This window comes from Leptonotus elevatus, chromosome 5 (genome assembly GCF_054856555.1).
Source record: "Leptonotus elevatus isolate MCC_2025b chromosome 5, RoL_Lele_1.0, whole genome shotgun sequence".
Taxonomy (NCBI): domain Eukaryota; kingdom Metazoa; phylum Chordata; class Actinopteri; order Syngnathiformes; family Syngnathidae; genus Leptonotus; species Leptonotus elevatus.
Genome location: NC_141243.1, coordinates 24,293,087 through 24,308,903, shown reverse-complemented (window position 1 = coordinate 24,308,903; position 15,817 = coordinate 24,293,087). Strand labels below are relative to the sequence as shown.

The 15,817-nt window shown below is 40.0% G+C and overlaps 1 protein-coding gene across 1 annotated transcript in view; it reads left to right on the top strand.

The window, feature by feature from the left end:
* The window catches only part of LOC147174420 (protein crumbs homolog 2-like), a 49,337-nt gene that overhangs the window by 17,865 nt on the left and 15,655 nt on the right, over positions 1–15,817 (top strand). Inside the window, exons 3-7 of the mRNA XM_086076621.1 lie at positions 185–880; positions 7,360–7,555; positions 8,831–8,970; positions 9,685–9,870; positions 9,949–10,062. Of these exons, the coding sequence (XP_085932747.1) occupies positions 185–880; positions 7,360–7,555; positions 8,831–8,970; positions 9,685–9,870; positions 9,949–10,062 (1,332 nt within the window). The remainder of the gene's footprint in view (positions 1–184; positions 881–7,359; positions 7,556–8,830; positions 8,971–9,684; positions 9,871–9,948; positions 10,063–15,817) is intronic.

The window sequence follows — 15,817 nt, the reverse complement described above, 5'->3', positions numbered from 1 at the left end:
AGGCGGGGTACACCGCCTGATTTAATAGTGATTCACTAAATTCTTCTTTTAGAAGAATGACATTTGACATGCCAACTAAAGATGTCCACTGCTGCTCTTACACTGTTGTCCGTCTGTGTTATGTTGTGTACAAAATTGAGCTATTAAGTATTATTTGTGTAATTTTGTGCCATTTTATTTGCAGGTCTTCTGTGTACAGCAACAGCAGACATGTGTCTCTCATCCCCTTGTAACAATAGTGCCACGTGTCTTGAACATCTGGGTGACTACGTGTGCCTTTGTCCCAAAGGACCAGTGTGGTACATGGGCAAAAACTGCGATGAGCTGTATGACGCTTGCATCTTGGCACCCTGCGCCAACTGCACCAGCAGTCTCGGAAGTGGCAATTTCACATGTCACTGTCCGGATGGCTTCACGGGCCTCAACTGCACCCAGGACGTAGATGAGTGTGAAAGCCACCCCTGCAACGGTATCAGGTCTACCTGTGTCAACAGAGTCAATGCTTATTCGTGCCACTGTCCTCGTGGATTTGGAGGTGAATACTGTGAGTCTGAAGTCACCACTTGCTCAGAGGAAATATGCCACAATAGCGGAACATGCATAGACATTCCTGACATTGGGCATCATTGTCAGTGTGATGCTGGATTCCAAGGAGACAACTGTGAGGAAAACATCAACGAATGCGAGTCTGCACCCTGTCAAAATGGTGCCATCTGTAAAGATGGGGTCAATGCCTATCAGTGTTTCTGTGTGCCTGGATTTCAAGGCTTCCACTGTGACTTGGACATCAACGAATGTGCCTCCCAACCATGTCTAAACAACGGTACATGTTCGGATGAAGTGGACCAATACAGTTGTGATTGTATTGAAGGCTTCAAAGGTAGGCCAAACATCACTCTGCTCTTCTCTTACCAACAACTTTTCTTCTGTGATTCACAAAGTTCATATACAGGTGCTCGTCAAAAAATTTGAATATCCTCAAAAAGTTGAATAATTTCCATAATTCCATTCAAAAAGTTAAACATTCATAGATGATAGATTCAGGGCCCTTAAGTGATTTCAAGTATTGATTTGTTTATTTTTTAATTATTTGGGCTTGAAACCCATGAAAACTGGATGTCAAAAAATTAGAATAATGTGAAGAAATTACCATATTTACTGCATACTTCCTAGTGTTTTGCATGTGGGGGAAAAATATGGATGGATGGATGGTATTTTCAAAACAATACGTCAATCTTCAGTAGTTGGATTCCCTTTGCCTTAACCACTGCCTTGATGCGCCATGACATTGCTTGGGGGTCCTGGAAGCCCAGGCTTTCTTGATGCTTGCTGTCAGCTCTTTGTTTTTGGGTCTGGTGGCCCTCAATTTCCTCTTTTTTTCTTTTTCTTTTTTTTTTCTGGAGAGCTCAGTATTGTTCATTCGGTAATTTTACCGATTTGACATGTTATCATCATTGTTCTCTTTTTTTTTATTAGTAATTTTTATTTTGTATGTGGGTGAGAATGTGTATGTGCATGTGCGTGTGTGTGTGTGCATGCGTGTGAGTGTGTATTCATTAGTTCACCTAAAACCTATTAAAAAATCCCATACCGTTCACCTAAACCGAACACTTCAGAATCCAGCCACAGTCGTGAGGCCGTCAGGAGACCCGAGGAAGGACGAAATAAAATAAAATAAAGTGAAATCCAGCACCGACCAGACACCACCCACCACCCACCGGGCCACCAACCAGAGTCTTTCACCAAACCCAGAAACATCTAAATTCCAACAAAACAGGGAGACCTCAAGAGACCAAAGGAGAGACTGAGGAAAGGAAGGAAGGACAGACGAAGGGAAGAAGCAGATTGTGTCTGAGTTTCGATAGATGCTGGTGTGGTGGATCTGGCATGCATGAAAATCTCCACCAAAGAGGGGAGCCGTTGACCCCTGCCAGGACAGAGCAAGCGCAACACCTCAGGGCCCCCCAGGCCACGGCAGCGCCAAGGGACAACCCCCGGGCCACTGGCTGCAGCGCCCCCAACCCAACGCAGTAGGACGGGGCACTGCAGGCCCGCCAGGCACCCCACCGGTCCACAGCCCCCGCTCCCCCCACGCCCCCCGCCCCCCATCCACCCCAACCCAGCCCCAGCTCTAGCCGCCCAGGGGATCGCAGCACTGCTCTATACTGCGGTCTGCCCCAACCAATGGCACCCCACCCCGACACACTTGCCCCCCGTTGCGTGGTGCATTAAAATTTGAAGGGAGTTGTAGGGCGAAGACGGTGTCTCCACCCTACCCCACCCCCCCAAAGTGTGTTATGTGCCCTATATGTCTATAAACAAAGTGTATTGTGCAAAACTAGTGCAGTGAGTTAAGAGGAGCGACCAGCGGGGAACCCCCCCCCCCCCCCAACCGGGCGGGGGCAGGAGGCAGCAAGGGGGAGGAAAGGGGAGGGGAGAGGGAACCACGGGGCACCCCGGCGGCCCACAGGCCCCGAATCGCGTCGTCGGGCCCGGAGCGACGGACCGCGCCGGGGCGGCGCCGCCTCGGACACCAGGGAGAGCCCCGCAACGCAGCACCCCCCAAGAGACCCAGAGAACGGCCAAGACGCAGCCGCCACCCAGCAGCCAACAGAGGGGCATAGCCGCCCACGCCCAGCCAGGGGAAGACAGCACCTATAGAATTAACCCACTGGCATGCAGTGAATCCGAATATTAACCCTTAGTGCCCATTGGAGGTGAATCTTGAGGAGTTGGTGATTAAGGTGTCGTTTGATGTAGTCTACTCGATCCTGCTGGCAGCAACTGGGTTCCTGACTATAAAAACACAACCATTAGTTACAAATTGCCAAATACAGAAACAGCAATGTAAGTTATCACGATGTGGTGGCTCTCGCTAACAGGCAGAATTAAGTAACCATATTTCGGTTAAAATATTCTATATACGTAGACGATGTTTATATAAATTTTGATATTTGGTTTTTATTTGAGGCAGATATTTTTTCCATTAAAATGTGATTTTTTTTGTATTGGATAAGTTGTAAATTTGTGTATTTTGTCATTTTAAATACGTTTTCACAAACTTGAATCCAAAAGTCAGATTCCGGAGCTATAGACAAGTCTGTCTCCCATTTCGAGATGGGTTAAAGACACTTTATCAGTATATGAAAATAACATATCTTTTTGAGAGGTTTTTTGTTATTTTCGGAGAAAGCTTGGTAATATCTTTAGCTAAAACAGGCGGTTGGAGCGTACCCCGAAGTGTTGGAATTTGTTTATTTATCATACTTTTAACTTGCAGATAATGTAAAAAAAATTCCGTTTTTTATTTTGTATTTTTGAAGCAAGGATGTATATGATATAAACATATTATCTGAGAAGAGATGGTGGAGATGTTTAATTCCTTTCTGCTCCCACACACCTAAATAAAACGATTGGTTGTTTAGTTGAAAGTCGGGATTATGCCATAGGGGAGAAAGCCCGCAGGGCTCCAATTGGGCTTTTGTCATTTCTAGTGCCTTCCACCAGGCAGTCAGGGTGGTGGAAATCATTGGGTTTTTAAAACAATTATGTCGCTTAATCGATGTTGTAATAAAGAGTAAATCTAGAAGTCTGAGGTTATTACAATCCTTCCGTTCTAGTTCCAGCCAACAGTTAGTATCTCTGTTGGGTTGTGCCCACAGAATGATATATTGTAGCTGGTTAGCTATATAGCAGTGCATAAAATTTGGTGATTCTCGACCTCCTTTGGATTTACTTTTCTGAAGAGTAGATAGACTAATCTTTGCTTTTTTTTTTATTCCAGTAAAATTTTGTAGCAGCTGAGTCCAACAACTGGAACCAGTTAGCCGTAGGTTTAAATGGAATCATTGAGAAAAAATTGTTTATTTTGGGTAACACTTTCATTTTAATGGTGGCTATTCGTCCTATTAGAGAAATAGGACGATTATTCCAGCGCTCCAAGTCACTATAAATGCTATCCAGAAGTGGAGTAAAGTTTAAATGAATTAAATCAGTTAATTTAGGTGAGATTTTTATGATTAAGTATTTTAAATTACCTATAGGAAATGAGTAGTGTGGGTCCTGGCTTGCAGGGTTCCATGAATTTTCTGTAATAGGTAGTAGTGTTGATTTTGTCCAGTTAATAGAATAATCTGATAAATGTGAGAATTTAGTTATTAAATTAAATACTTCCCCTCACGAAATAGCAGGGTTTTCTAAATAACGTAAAATATCATCGGCATATAGATTAATTTTGTGTTCTGTTACCCCAGAGTGAATTCCTTGAATCCTTCTTTCCTGGCGTATAGCTAATGCAAGCGGCTCAATAAATATTGCAAATAATAAAGGGGACAGTGGGCATCCCTGTTTTGTGCCTCTCTGTAGAGTAAAACTCTGAGATATAATCCCATTAATAGTAACTGTAGCTTTAGGAGAATCATATAATACTGACACCCAGTGAATAAATGACTTCCCAAAGCCAAATTCATTTAAAACAGCAAAGAGGAAGGACCAGTTAACTTTGTCGAAAGCTTTTTCTGCATCCAATGATATATTAACTGCCTTTTTATCATGCCGCTGTGACATGCTAATAAGGTTAAAGAGCCTCCTAATATTATTAGTAGAGTGACGATCTTAAATAAAGCCTGTTTGGTCGCTATGAATGATTGTCGAGATTACTGTTTCTAGTCTAAATGCGAAAGCCTTAGTGATAATTTTAATATCAGTGTTAATTCATGTGTGGGCGTATGTAACCATTAGTTTTAATTTCTGTTACTACTCTTAAGAATAGTGGAGCAAGCATTAACCAGAAGTGCTTAAAAAATATAGCCGGATAACCATCCGGGCCAGGTGCTTTGCCATTTGGCATACTATCTAGAGCACTGTACAACTCGTTTATAGTAAGTGGCGCATCTAACATATCTTTATATTCAGTAGTTAACTGAGGTAAATTTAAGCTACTGAGGAATGCCTCAATATGCTCAGGGTTAGGCTTGTTAGTTTATGAGTATAGGTTGCGATAATAGTTATAAAAAAAATTATTAATTTATTTTGATGATTGTGTGCATTCACCAGTTGTCCCTTTAATAGCCGTTATAAGAGATTTCCCCCGATTGCGTTGAAGTTGGTTTGCAAGAAATTGACCTGATTTGTTATTATATTCAAAGTTGTTGTATCTCAATTGTTGTATTATAAACTCTGTCTAACTGTATTTTTGTATTTTGTTAGTCAGTCCATATTTGGTTATTTGGGTTTATTGCGTAGTCATCCGTCAGTTGTTTAATTTTTATCTTCCAAGTCTTTTTCAAATTTTTGATCCTGTTTCTTTTTACAAGATGGATATGATATAATTTAACCTCTAATTACTGCTTTCCAAGCTTCCCAGAGAAGAGATGGAGATAAGTCTGGAGAGTCATTTATTTCCAAAAAGTCTGCCCACTCTTTTCTTATAATTTTGTCAAACTCTGCGTCTTTTAGCAGTAAGATGTTAAAACGCCATGTCGGGGGTTTAAAGGTATAATCAACTTGTAGCGAAAGGGAGACTGGTGCATGGTCGCTAATAATAATAGGATGTATTTTTGTAACAGTTTTATCAGCAATAGAGTTATTTGTAAGAAAAAAATTAATTCTTGAAAAAGACCGGTGCACAGCGGAAAATAAGGTAAATTCCTTCTTATTTGGGTTTTTAAGTCTCCAGCTGTCGACGAGGCCAAAATCATCCATATATTCCCCTATTACTTTAGTAGATTGTAATCGCCTTATACATGTTGTATTATTAGAATGATCTATTAATGGATTTAAGACTGTGTTAAAGTCTCCTCCAATAATAATAGTAGAGTTCGCTGCTAATTCAAACAGCTGAGAGAAAAATTCATGGAAAAAGGCCGGACCATCATTATTAGGGGCATATAAATTACCAAATGTATATATTTTATTAAATATAGTCACCTGAATAATAATAATTAGAGTAAAGAATAAATTCTTATGTATGAGTATTGATAGTACTGTATTGTGGCCCTTGTTTTCCTCTTGTAATACGATACTATCAAGAGGAAAATGAGGGCCACCAGACCCAAAAACAAAAAGCTGACAGCAAGTATCAAGAAAGCCTGGGCATCCAGGACCCCCGGCAATGCCACGGCGCATCGAGGCAGTGGTGAAGGCAAAGAGAATCCAACCAACTATCGAAGATTGAAATATCCTTTTGAAAATACCATCCATCCATCCATCCTTTTTTTCCTTGCAAAAGACTGGGAAGTATGCATGGTGATTTCTTCATATTGTTCTAATGTTTTTAATAATAATAATAATGCATCAGATTTATATAGCGCTTTTCTAGACACTCAAGGACACTTTACTATGGAATGGATACATTATTCATGCGCTCACACAGTGGTGGCGATAAGCTACTTTCAGTAGCCACAGCTGTCCTGGGGCAGGCTGACAGAAGCGTGGCTGCCAGTGTGCGCCTACGGCCCCTCCGACCACCACCACCAAACATTCACACCAACCATACACCATTGTGAGTAGCACTGGAGGCAATGTGTGTGAAGTGTCTTGCCCACGGACACGACACATGACTTGGGGAGAGGGGGGATCGAACAGCCAACCTTCTGGTTACTGAAATAATAAATAAAATAAATAAATACTTGAAATCACTTAAGGTGTTGGCCCTGAATCTTAATCTATGAAAGTTTGACTTTTTGAATGGAATTACAGAAATTATTCAGCTTTTTGAGGATATTCAAATTTTTTTACGAGCACCTGCATGTATATATTAGTGCTGTCAAAGTTAAAGCGTTAACTGATTAATTAATCACAAAAAAATTATTGCATTAATCATGAATTAACGCAGATTAATCGCACTATTAATTTTGACCATAGATTGTCCTTTAGCGTGACAGCGGATGGCTACGTTTAAGGTAACACAGGTTGTGTTTGAGCAATAAACATAATTACGTTCATTAAAGTAAAGCCTTTAATAAATGTTTGCGTATGAAATTTAGAATGTTTGTTCATGTCAAAATATTGGGGTACTTTTTTTCCATTTTAAATTATGCAAGAAAAAAAAGGCTTAATTAAAAAGGCTTTTTATCAACATTTTTTTCGCCTGCCAAATTTGAAGAGCACCTGTTGTGTTAATTCTTTCGATATCAAATGTTATGAGGACGTCTTCAACATTTTTAAACCACTGCACGCGCACATCCTCCTATTTTTCTAATCAGTTAATTACTTGCATAATTTAAAATGAAAAATAAAATAAAAATAACTCCAGTAGTTTGACAATTAATGCTCCTGTGTTGTTAATTAGAATGTGTGTGCTAAGATAAATGAAGTATATTGCCACGCTCATATTTTGGCCCACTGCCATCTCTTTAGGGATTAACTGTGAAGTAGAGATTGATGAGTGTGAAGTACAACCCTGCCAGAACGGTGCTACCTGCCGAGACTATGTTGCCATGTACACGTGTGAGTGTATGGACGGCTTCCAGGGTCAAGACTGTGAGGTCAACATTGATGAATGTGCCAGCATGCCGTGTCTGAATGATGGCAGGTGCATTGATGGTGTTAACAGGTAGGGTCCACTGAAAAACACATAACATACAATTCTTTCATTACAAAATATTTTTGCTTCTGTTTTATTCAAACAAAACTGCAGGGGTCTGCTTTATTACAGTGTGATCTTGTCAATATTTGAGTTTGTAGGTATGCAATGTATAGTTTAATATTATAAGCAATTTATGCATAAGTAATTCCAAAGTGTTTATTTACTTTTTCTGACAACTCAATGCGGGTTCAAATTATTATTATTTTTTAAAACTTTTTTTTGTAGATAGCATGGCACCAACTACCACTCAGTGCCCTATTCACAAGCAACATTAAATTGACAGGAAACCAAAACAGCATGTAATCCAAAATTTGGGATTAATTGATTTAGAAATCAGTTCTGTAAAAAATTCCTCACATATAAAGTCATACAGGAACTCTTAGTGTCTTTAACACTGGACAACATTGATATGCTAACCTCAGTACTTCCCTTTTCAAGCTAATCAAGTTGTGTTGTCTTGTGCCAGTGTGGTTCTACGCAGGCCACAGTGTAGAGTTCACCAGGGATAAGAATTAACCCAATTCCTCTCCGCCATTTCAATGAGTCATTGGCTGACTAGAGGTGCTGGGAATACTTAACACAGATCAACTGAGTGAGTGAGAAAGATGAAGGTCATGCAAAGTGTCTGGGGACACACTTGAATCAATTGTGAACTACTGTAATACATCAGAGGTTGAGCTAAACTCGTGCTTTGCTTTTATTTTGTGCAGTTCTATGCTTCCAACTCTGTAAGAACATTTCTTCAAAGTCTCTTTTTGATGATTGTGCTTTGTAGGGCACAAAAGAAGGTACATAAAAACATTATTGCATGATTTTGTGTGATCACCAAATGATTCTCGAGCGCCGCCGCTACTGCTGCTCGCTGCTCCCTCGGGGATGGGTCAGTTGCGGATGGTGAATTTTGCCCCACTTAGGTGGATGTGATAATCAGTGAATCTTAATCTGGATTTTATTTGATGGCAATCTGTTGTGTTACTACGAGTCCAAGTTGCGAGTCCCCATCATTGGATCAAACATTTATTTGGTTTCACATGGCATAAAATAACAGAAAATGGATGGATGGTTGGATGGACATGACATAACATTAAACAACACATAACGAGCCTCGGAGGGAAGCCGTGAATACAATGTGGCCTGTCACAAAAATGAGTTTGACAACCCTAATCTACAGTACAGTACACATTTAGGCTGTACAAGATCCCACCAACAATGTCAACACATAATTGTCTTGTCCTTCCTTAGATATACGTGTGACTGTGACGGGACAGGCTATGAGGGTCACAACTGTGAGGAGGATATTCCTGAATGTGCTTCGAGTCCATGCCAGCATGGAGGCACTTGCTTGGAGGGGATCAACCAGTACAAATGCTTCTGTTGGCCAGGTATACAATTTTCCATGTCATTAACTCGAAAACATTCAGTTCACATTATCCCCTACCCCTGCACCCCCACGTATTTTTATTTAGACATAGATGCATTTGTTATAAACAGAAAGACTATAAATTCCACTGTGCATTTAACGGCACCAAAATCACAATATGGCATGCGAATTAAAGGATTCTCGCTAGTGTGGCTTAATACCTCTGCAGACTAGCTGTTTCCCACGCCTAAATCTAAATTAAGAATATAATTAAATACTTTGGGGTCAGAATGAAGTGGCCAAAAGAGCTGTTGTGTGATTGTGTGGAAAGAGCAATGCAGTTCTTCCCTCATCCAGCTAAGATTATTCATAATAACAACACCTAATATTGCAAATGCAAATGTATTAAATGTTGCTGCTTGGTCATAATTGTATTTTCAAGTATGATCAAGGTTTTACATTTAACCAAAGTTTTGATTTTTACTTAATTCAACCTCCGAGTTTCATTTGGACAACACGCAATAGTACCTGTTGACACAGCTGTTTCACACACTATTACAGAAACACTAAATAAAATTAAACATCATTCAATAAATGGGCTGATCATGTTAAATAATACACTGTTTTGTTTTATTTTCAATACAACATATAGGCTACAAGGACATGAAAATATAATCTGCCTTCCTCCCAGGAAGTCAGCATGTTTTTGCAAATGAATTAATCTTTGTGTTTTCAGGTTACAAGGGAGAGAACTGCCAGGTGGATGAAGATGAGTGTGAGCTGTACCCCTGTGAAAATGACGGGGAATGTTTCCAGCGTTCAGATGTTGAGCACTATGGGGTACTCCCTGAACTCAGTTCAGCCAATTTTTCCTATGAAGAAGCAGCTGGATTCATTTGTCACTGTCAACCTGGATTCACAGGTAAGCATTTTTTCTCTCTCCCTTTTTTAACATTGTTTTGTCAGCAAAGTGATATGGACACATATGTTGTTGTTACAGGAGAAAATTGCTCTCTTGATGTGGATGAGTGTGTGTCTGATCCATGTCAGCATGGTGGAAGCTGCAAGGATTTAATCAACTCATATCAATGTTTGTGCTCTGATGGCTTCACAGGTAGGAAGGACCATTTGGATCTCTTTCTCACTTATACACACAAACATGTGACCTGTGCCTGTATTGCCATCTTTTGACTAATATTGGTCCTAAAAAACCCACAACAAAAACAAGCCAGTCAATCATTACATCAATCAGTAAATCTGTTGAAAATTACTACTGGTAGAGTGTTGCCAAAAATGTATTTTGATCATGTCAACCCAGGATACCCCATGTGGCATATGAGGAGCAGGACTCTTGCCGAGAATCACTCAACTTTTTAGCATTGCTTAATACTGTAACCTGTCGAAAGAACGCCTTTAGATTTTCAACTTATTCACTGATGTTGTGTTGCAAAGTTGTTTGGATCTATTGTTACTTTTCTGTAGTAATCGTGCCTCAAGAACGTTGGTTGGAAATTTCTGTACCAAGCCATTTGCTTGCTACCGCACATGTGACTCAGTCCGATAGAATAAATAAAATAAGTTGGAAGTAGAACTTTCGAACACAGAAAGTATAGGTCAAAATTTGGATCGAACTAAGCAAGATTATAAGAGACTTTCATGACACTTTCAGTGACTCTGATTACTGCACTAAGTAATTCCATTCAAATGCCTCATCAATGGCCACCTCCAAAAGGACTGTCAGCTTGACTGAGACTCAATTGCAGGTTTCAGACCAGAGGACCAGGTTGGACGTTGCGATTGTGGGCGGTGAGCCTCTGGCTTATATCTACTCACATTGTGTGGCGGCCAAGGCTTACTGTGTAGAAACGGTCGTTCAGTAACCAGAAGGTCGGCTGTTCAATCCCTGTTCTCCCCAAGTCATAGGTCACACACATTGCCTCCAGTGCTACTCACACTGGTGTATGGAAGGTGCGAATGTTTGGTGGTGGTCAGAGACTGGCACACTGGCAGCCACTTCTGTCAGCCTGCCCCAGGGCAGCTTTGGCTACTTAAGTAGTTTACTGCCACCACAGTGTGAATGTGTGAGTGCATGAATTGTGTATACATTCCAGTGTAAAGCATCTTTGAGTGTCTACTGTAGAAAAGTGTTATATAAAATCCGATGCATTTTCCAATCCTGTGCTACATTCAGTGAGCATGAATCTGTTGGTTTGTTCTACTCCCTACCCTACCCGCATGAAGAATGGTAATGGGGGAATAAAGTCATAGCATTGGCAGTTACATTTTTGCTCCCAGTAGCCAAGCGCTTTTGATTGCGATGCATGTGATTGTGAGTGCATATTTACCTTGCACAAAACCGGCCAAACAACTCACCAGGATGTGTTTGAGGACACAATTGGGGTCAGGACGTGTCCACTCCAAAGGTTGTAAAGGAGAGGGCAGGACTTTGTAAGCGACTCTGATGACAAAGCTTATCCTACTGTATAGGACTCCATGGCCTGTAGCTTGCTCTATCACACAGCTAGTTATACAATCTATATATTGTACTTTTACTTGAGTTAACGTCTTTAAGTATTCACAGGTTTTGCATTATTGATTCAAATAAGAATTTTCGATCTGTTTATAATCACTATTTCCCAAGATATCTTTGAAAATTGAGGTTATTAGCGACTAGCGTTGTGGGGCGGTGTGGTCCAGGTGGAAGGCGGCATGGCTCAGTGGTAGAGTGAACGTCTCCCACCCGTGAGGTTGCGAGCAGAGATGGGAACTAACGAAGTACAAATACTTTGTTACTTTACTTGAGTAGTTTTTTCAGTACTTTGTACTTTCCTGAGTATTTATTTTTTAGACTACTTTTCACTTTTATTTGTTACTTTTTAATATGAGTATCTGTACTTTTTTGATACTTTTTTAAAACAAGGTTGTTACTTTTGTGTTTAAATGCATGAAAACGATTAAAATACTTGACCTGGAACAAAAAGCAGCTGTCAATGTCTCCTGACTCCGCCAATCATATGAAGCGTTTCACACGGTCCTGTACATCCTAGCTTGTGATTGGCTCTACGACACGTGATCACATGATGTGCAATTGGCTAGATGAGAACCCTTAAATATGAGGGCAATGTGGGCTTGCACTACAGAAGATAATTTGAACTTGACAGCAAGTCAGAGAGTCAATTGGCCGATTTTTGCTCCATTAGCCAATATCTCTCAAACTGTATATTTCAAAGCCTGTACTTTGTTTTTTTACTTTTACTTGAGTACAATTAGGCCTACCGGTATTTGAGTGACTACTTGTACTTTAACCAAAGTTGTTTTTCACAAGTAGAGAATGTCAGTACTTTTCCCATCTCTGGTTGCGGGTTCGGTCCTCGGCCACCATGTCGAAGTGTCCTTGAGCATGTCCTTGAGCAAGACACTGAACCCCGATTGGCTCCCAGTGGACCTGGCAGCACCCTGCGTGGCAGCAGCCGACCACTAGTGTGTGAATGGGTGATTGTGAGGCTTTGTAAAGCGCTTTGAGCACTATAGCTACAAAAGCGCTATACAAATAGCAGTCCATAGCAGTCCAACAGTCTTACAACTTCATGAATATACGTATAGCATAGATTAAAGTTAACTAAATCATACCAAAATTCATAGTGGGACTCAATAGCTACATATTTGTAAATAGGTAAAATAGGTGCACAATAAGTTTCCGTCAAATACATTCAGTAGTTTCTGAGAAACAATGTTACAAGTGAAATCATGTATTCTATTACAAAGTTCCTGTTACCATGGCAACCAATGCTGACATTTTAAAATGTTCTATATTTTAAAAATTATATTTTGGGTTAATATGTTACATCCAAATTTGAATAGCTTAGCTTCATTATTTTCCTTGGCCAAGTACATGAATCTGTGAAATTTTGTTTATCGATGTTTATTAATAATGAAGTTAGATGCCATTTTGCTGTAGTTTGAAGGTATTTTTTTTTAGCCTTATACATACTTTTTTAATCTTATACATAGGCAATGTAACTAAAATGCTCAATGGCCGAGGACAAACTCACCACCACACATTAACAGAAGCCAGGGGTGTTGATTGAAACGGATTTCATTTGTATTCACCCAGCATTTATTTCGGCGGGAAATCCGTCGGACCCTACCTTTAAGAATTTAAAGTTGAAGTCTTTACACTATGTCTGCCTGTATTTGTCAGTCCTGTGTTTGACTGATGATCTGTCATGGGTGTACCCTGCCTTTCCCTCCACTGTTAATTCAGACATGACGGACTAACTTTTCATCGAATCATCAGTACAGAAAATGTACGGCTGGATAAAGTCATCATGATGATGCCACTGGAAGCATGCCTGTAATTAAAGCTCAAAGTGTCTCAAAGGTTTTAGTTTTACCTTTATACAATGCCCAATGTCAGTGTCAAGTGAAGTGGTTGTAATACAGCTGTAGGAAGAATGTATTGTTGCGGCCGTGGCTCAGGGTGTAGAGATGGTTGTTCAGTAACCAGAAGGTCATGTGCCGTTGTGTCCTTGGGCAAGGCACTTCACACACAATTCCTCCGGTGCTCCTCACACTGTTGTATAGAAGGTGCAAATGTTTGGCGCTGGTCGGAGGGGCCGTAGGCGCACACTGGCAGCCACGCTTTCGGCAGCCTGCCCCAGGGCAGCTGTGGCTACTTAAGTAACTTACCACCACCGCAGTATGAATGTATGAGTGAATGAATAATTTATCCATTCCATTGTAAAGCGTCTTTGAGTGTCTAGAAAAGCGCTATATAAAATCTGACATATTATTATTACATGTGTTAATTATTCCTGCTGATCATTTAATTTGGCCAAATTATTATTCCTCTTTGAATTTGAGTTGTCACTGCATAGAATCACAATTTTACTAAATGCTTGAAATACCAAATTGACACTCTATCAAATCAACATGGATGTAGCATTCTGTTTTATTCAGTGGTGCACAAGGTTGTCACATTTTTAATCTTGCTGCGATTCCAAATACATTGTATGGAGATTGCACTGGTTATTGGAAAGTATGGCCAATTATGCTGATCATGGGATGGCCCAAACCTTCATACTAACCTCACATCTCACATTTGAGAAAAGGGAAAAGATAAGAATGAAGACCATATCAAGCAACAACCAAGTGGAAATGATATGCCAACAAATTTCTTGTCAGCAGCACTCTTAGACCACAGCAAACAGAAGGGGATGCATATGGTGTACAGAAGGACAGTAGAAAACAACAAAGCCAATAAATGGCCCCATATGTTCATCTTGGGTATTAAACGAGGACCACAAAGCAATTGTTGGAGGGGAGAGGAGATTATGATAAAGCTGCTTAGGAGCCTGTTTCAAATCTGCTGAAAAACAAAAGGACAATGTCGTAAACGTGTGTATGTGCAAATCTGGTATTTACAATTTTTAGATTTTATTTATTTATAAATATTTCAAAGGATGATTTGCTGTGAATACCTCACTTATGCATTTGCTTAAAAGTAATGAAAAACTCCATATGGAACTAAACATAATCCTATTAAGTTCAATTTGTGTGTGCTTGATTGACTTCCCAAATGCACGAGGTCGTCACCACAATAACTGTGCTCGCACCTGCTCGCATGCCCGGCCATCCCATAAAACTTGACTTAAGCTTTAGAAATTATGCACAGTGACGTGCGGTGAGGTTCATGACTGGTGAGGCAATGACTCCTCTGTTGTATATAAAAATACAGACACTCAAAATAGAATATTTTATTTCAGTTTTGTCTTTAATGTGAAACATTTGTTTTTAAAGTTTTTAAATATGATTCAGGCATTACCATATTGTTCAAAAACCAAATAGCAAGAAAAACCACACTAACAAAAATATATATAAGGTGAAATTGATTGATTTTATCGCTGATCTCTCCCTTATAAGATTAAAAGAGCGATTGGTCTTACAATTATTTGTATAGTAAGTCCATGTGCCTTATTATTACTAATGAATATGTCAGTCACTCTGTCATAAATATCGTCCTTTTCTTACATTTTCAAAAGTCTGGCTGCTGATCGCCGAGGAGAATCAACCTGAATTGGTCTTACTGTATTTGGACTGGATTTTTCAGTCTTTTCAATGTGAAGAATGACCTTTCCACAGATGCTGTTGTCATTGGAATAAATATCAGGTCAGGAACAGTCTGCATCAGCTTCTTCTGGGCCGATAAGCACATTTTCTTAGAGATTGACATTCATTCCTCATGGTTTGGGAGCTTGCAGGTTCATGTGGCACACTTTTCAGTGCCATACTATCTAACCATGAGCACTGTGCTAAATCAGCACTGCCACCTGTCAAAGTGATACTATATACTGTACATTCGGGCTCAACTGCTGCATATGCAGTCTGCATTTATGGCCAATCGGAAAGACAAAATATGTCATTCATTCATTCACAGAGAGTGTAACGTTAATATGTGCAGTACATGCGGAATAAAATGTGTATATTGATGATATAGAAAGACGTTAACTGCCGGCATCAGTTAGTGTATGTTGTCTGTGTCTCGCAGCTGCTTTTCCCCATATATTGTAACAGAAAATATGCAAATTCAGCAATTTTAACAATGCAATCAAGGACTTTATTTGACTCAAAAAGGAAACCAGTCATGAATCAATAAGATTTCTATGCAATCATCGATTGAGTTATGTTTTTTTTTTTTTATCTTCACATGCAGGTGAGTCTCCCCCTCCCTTGCCTTCCCTGACTGCATGTCCTCAATTATCAATCAAAAATGTGACGAGCCATTCTGTTTAGACACGGTAAAACTAGTTAACTAGTGGCACAGGTAGTGTACATCACATGCGGAGCTGACTACATCATCCGCAAGGATA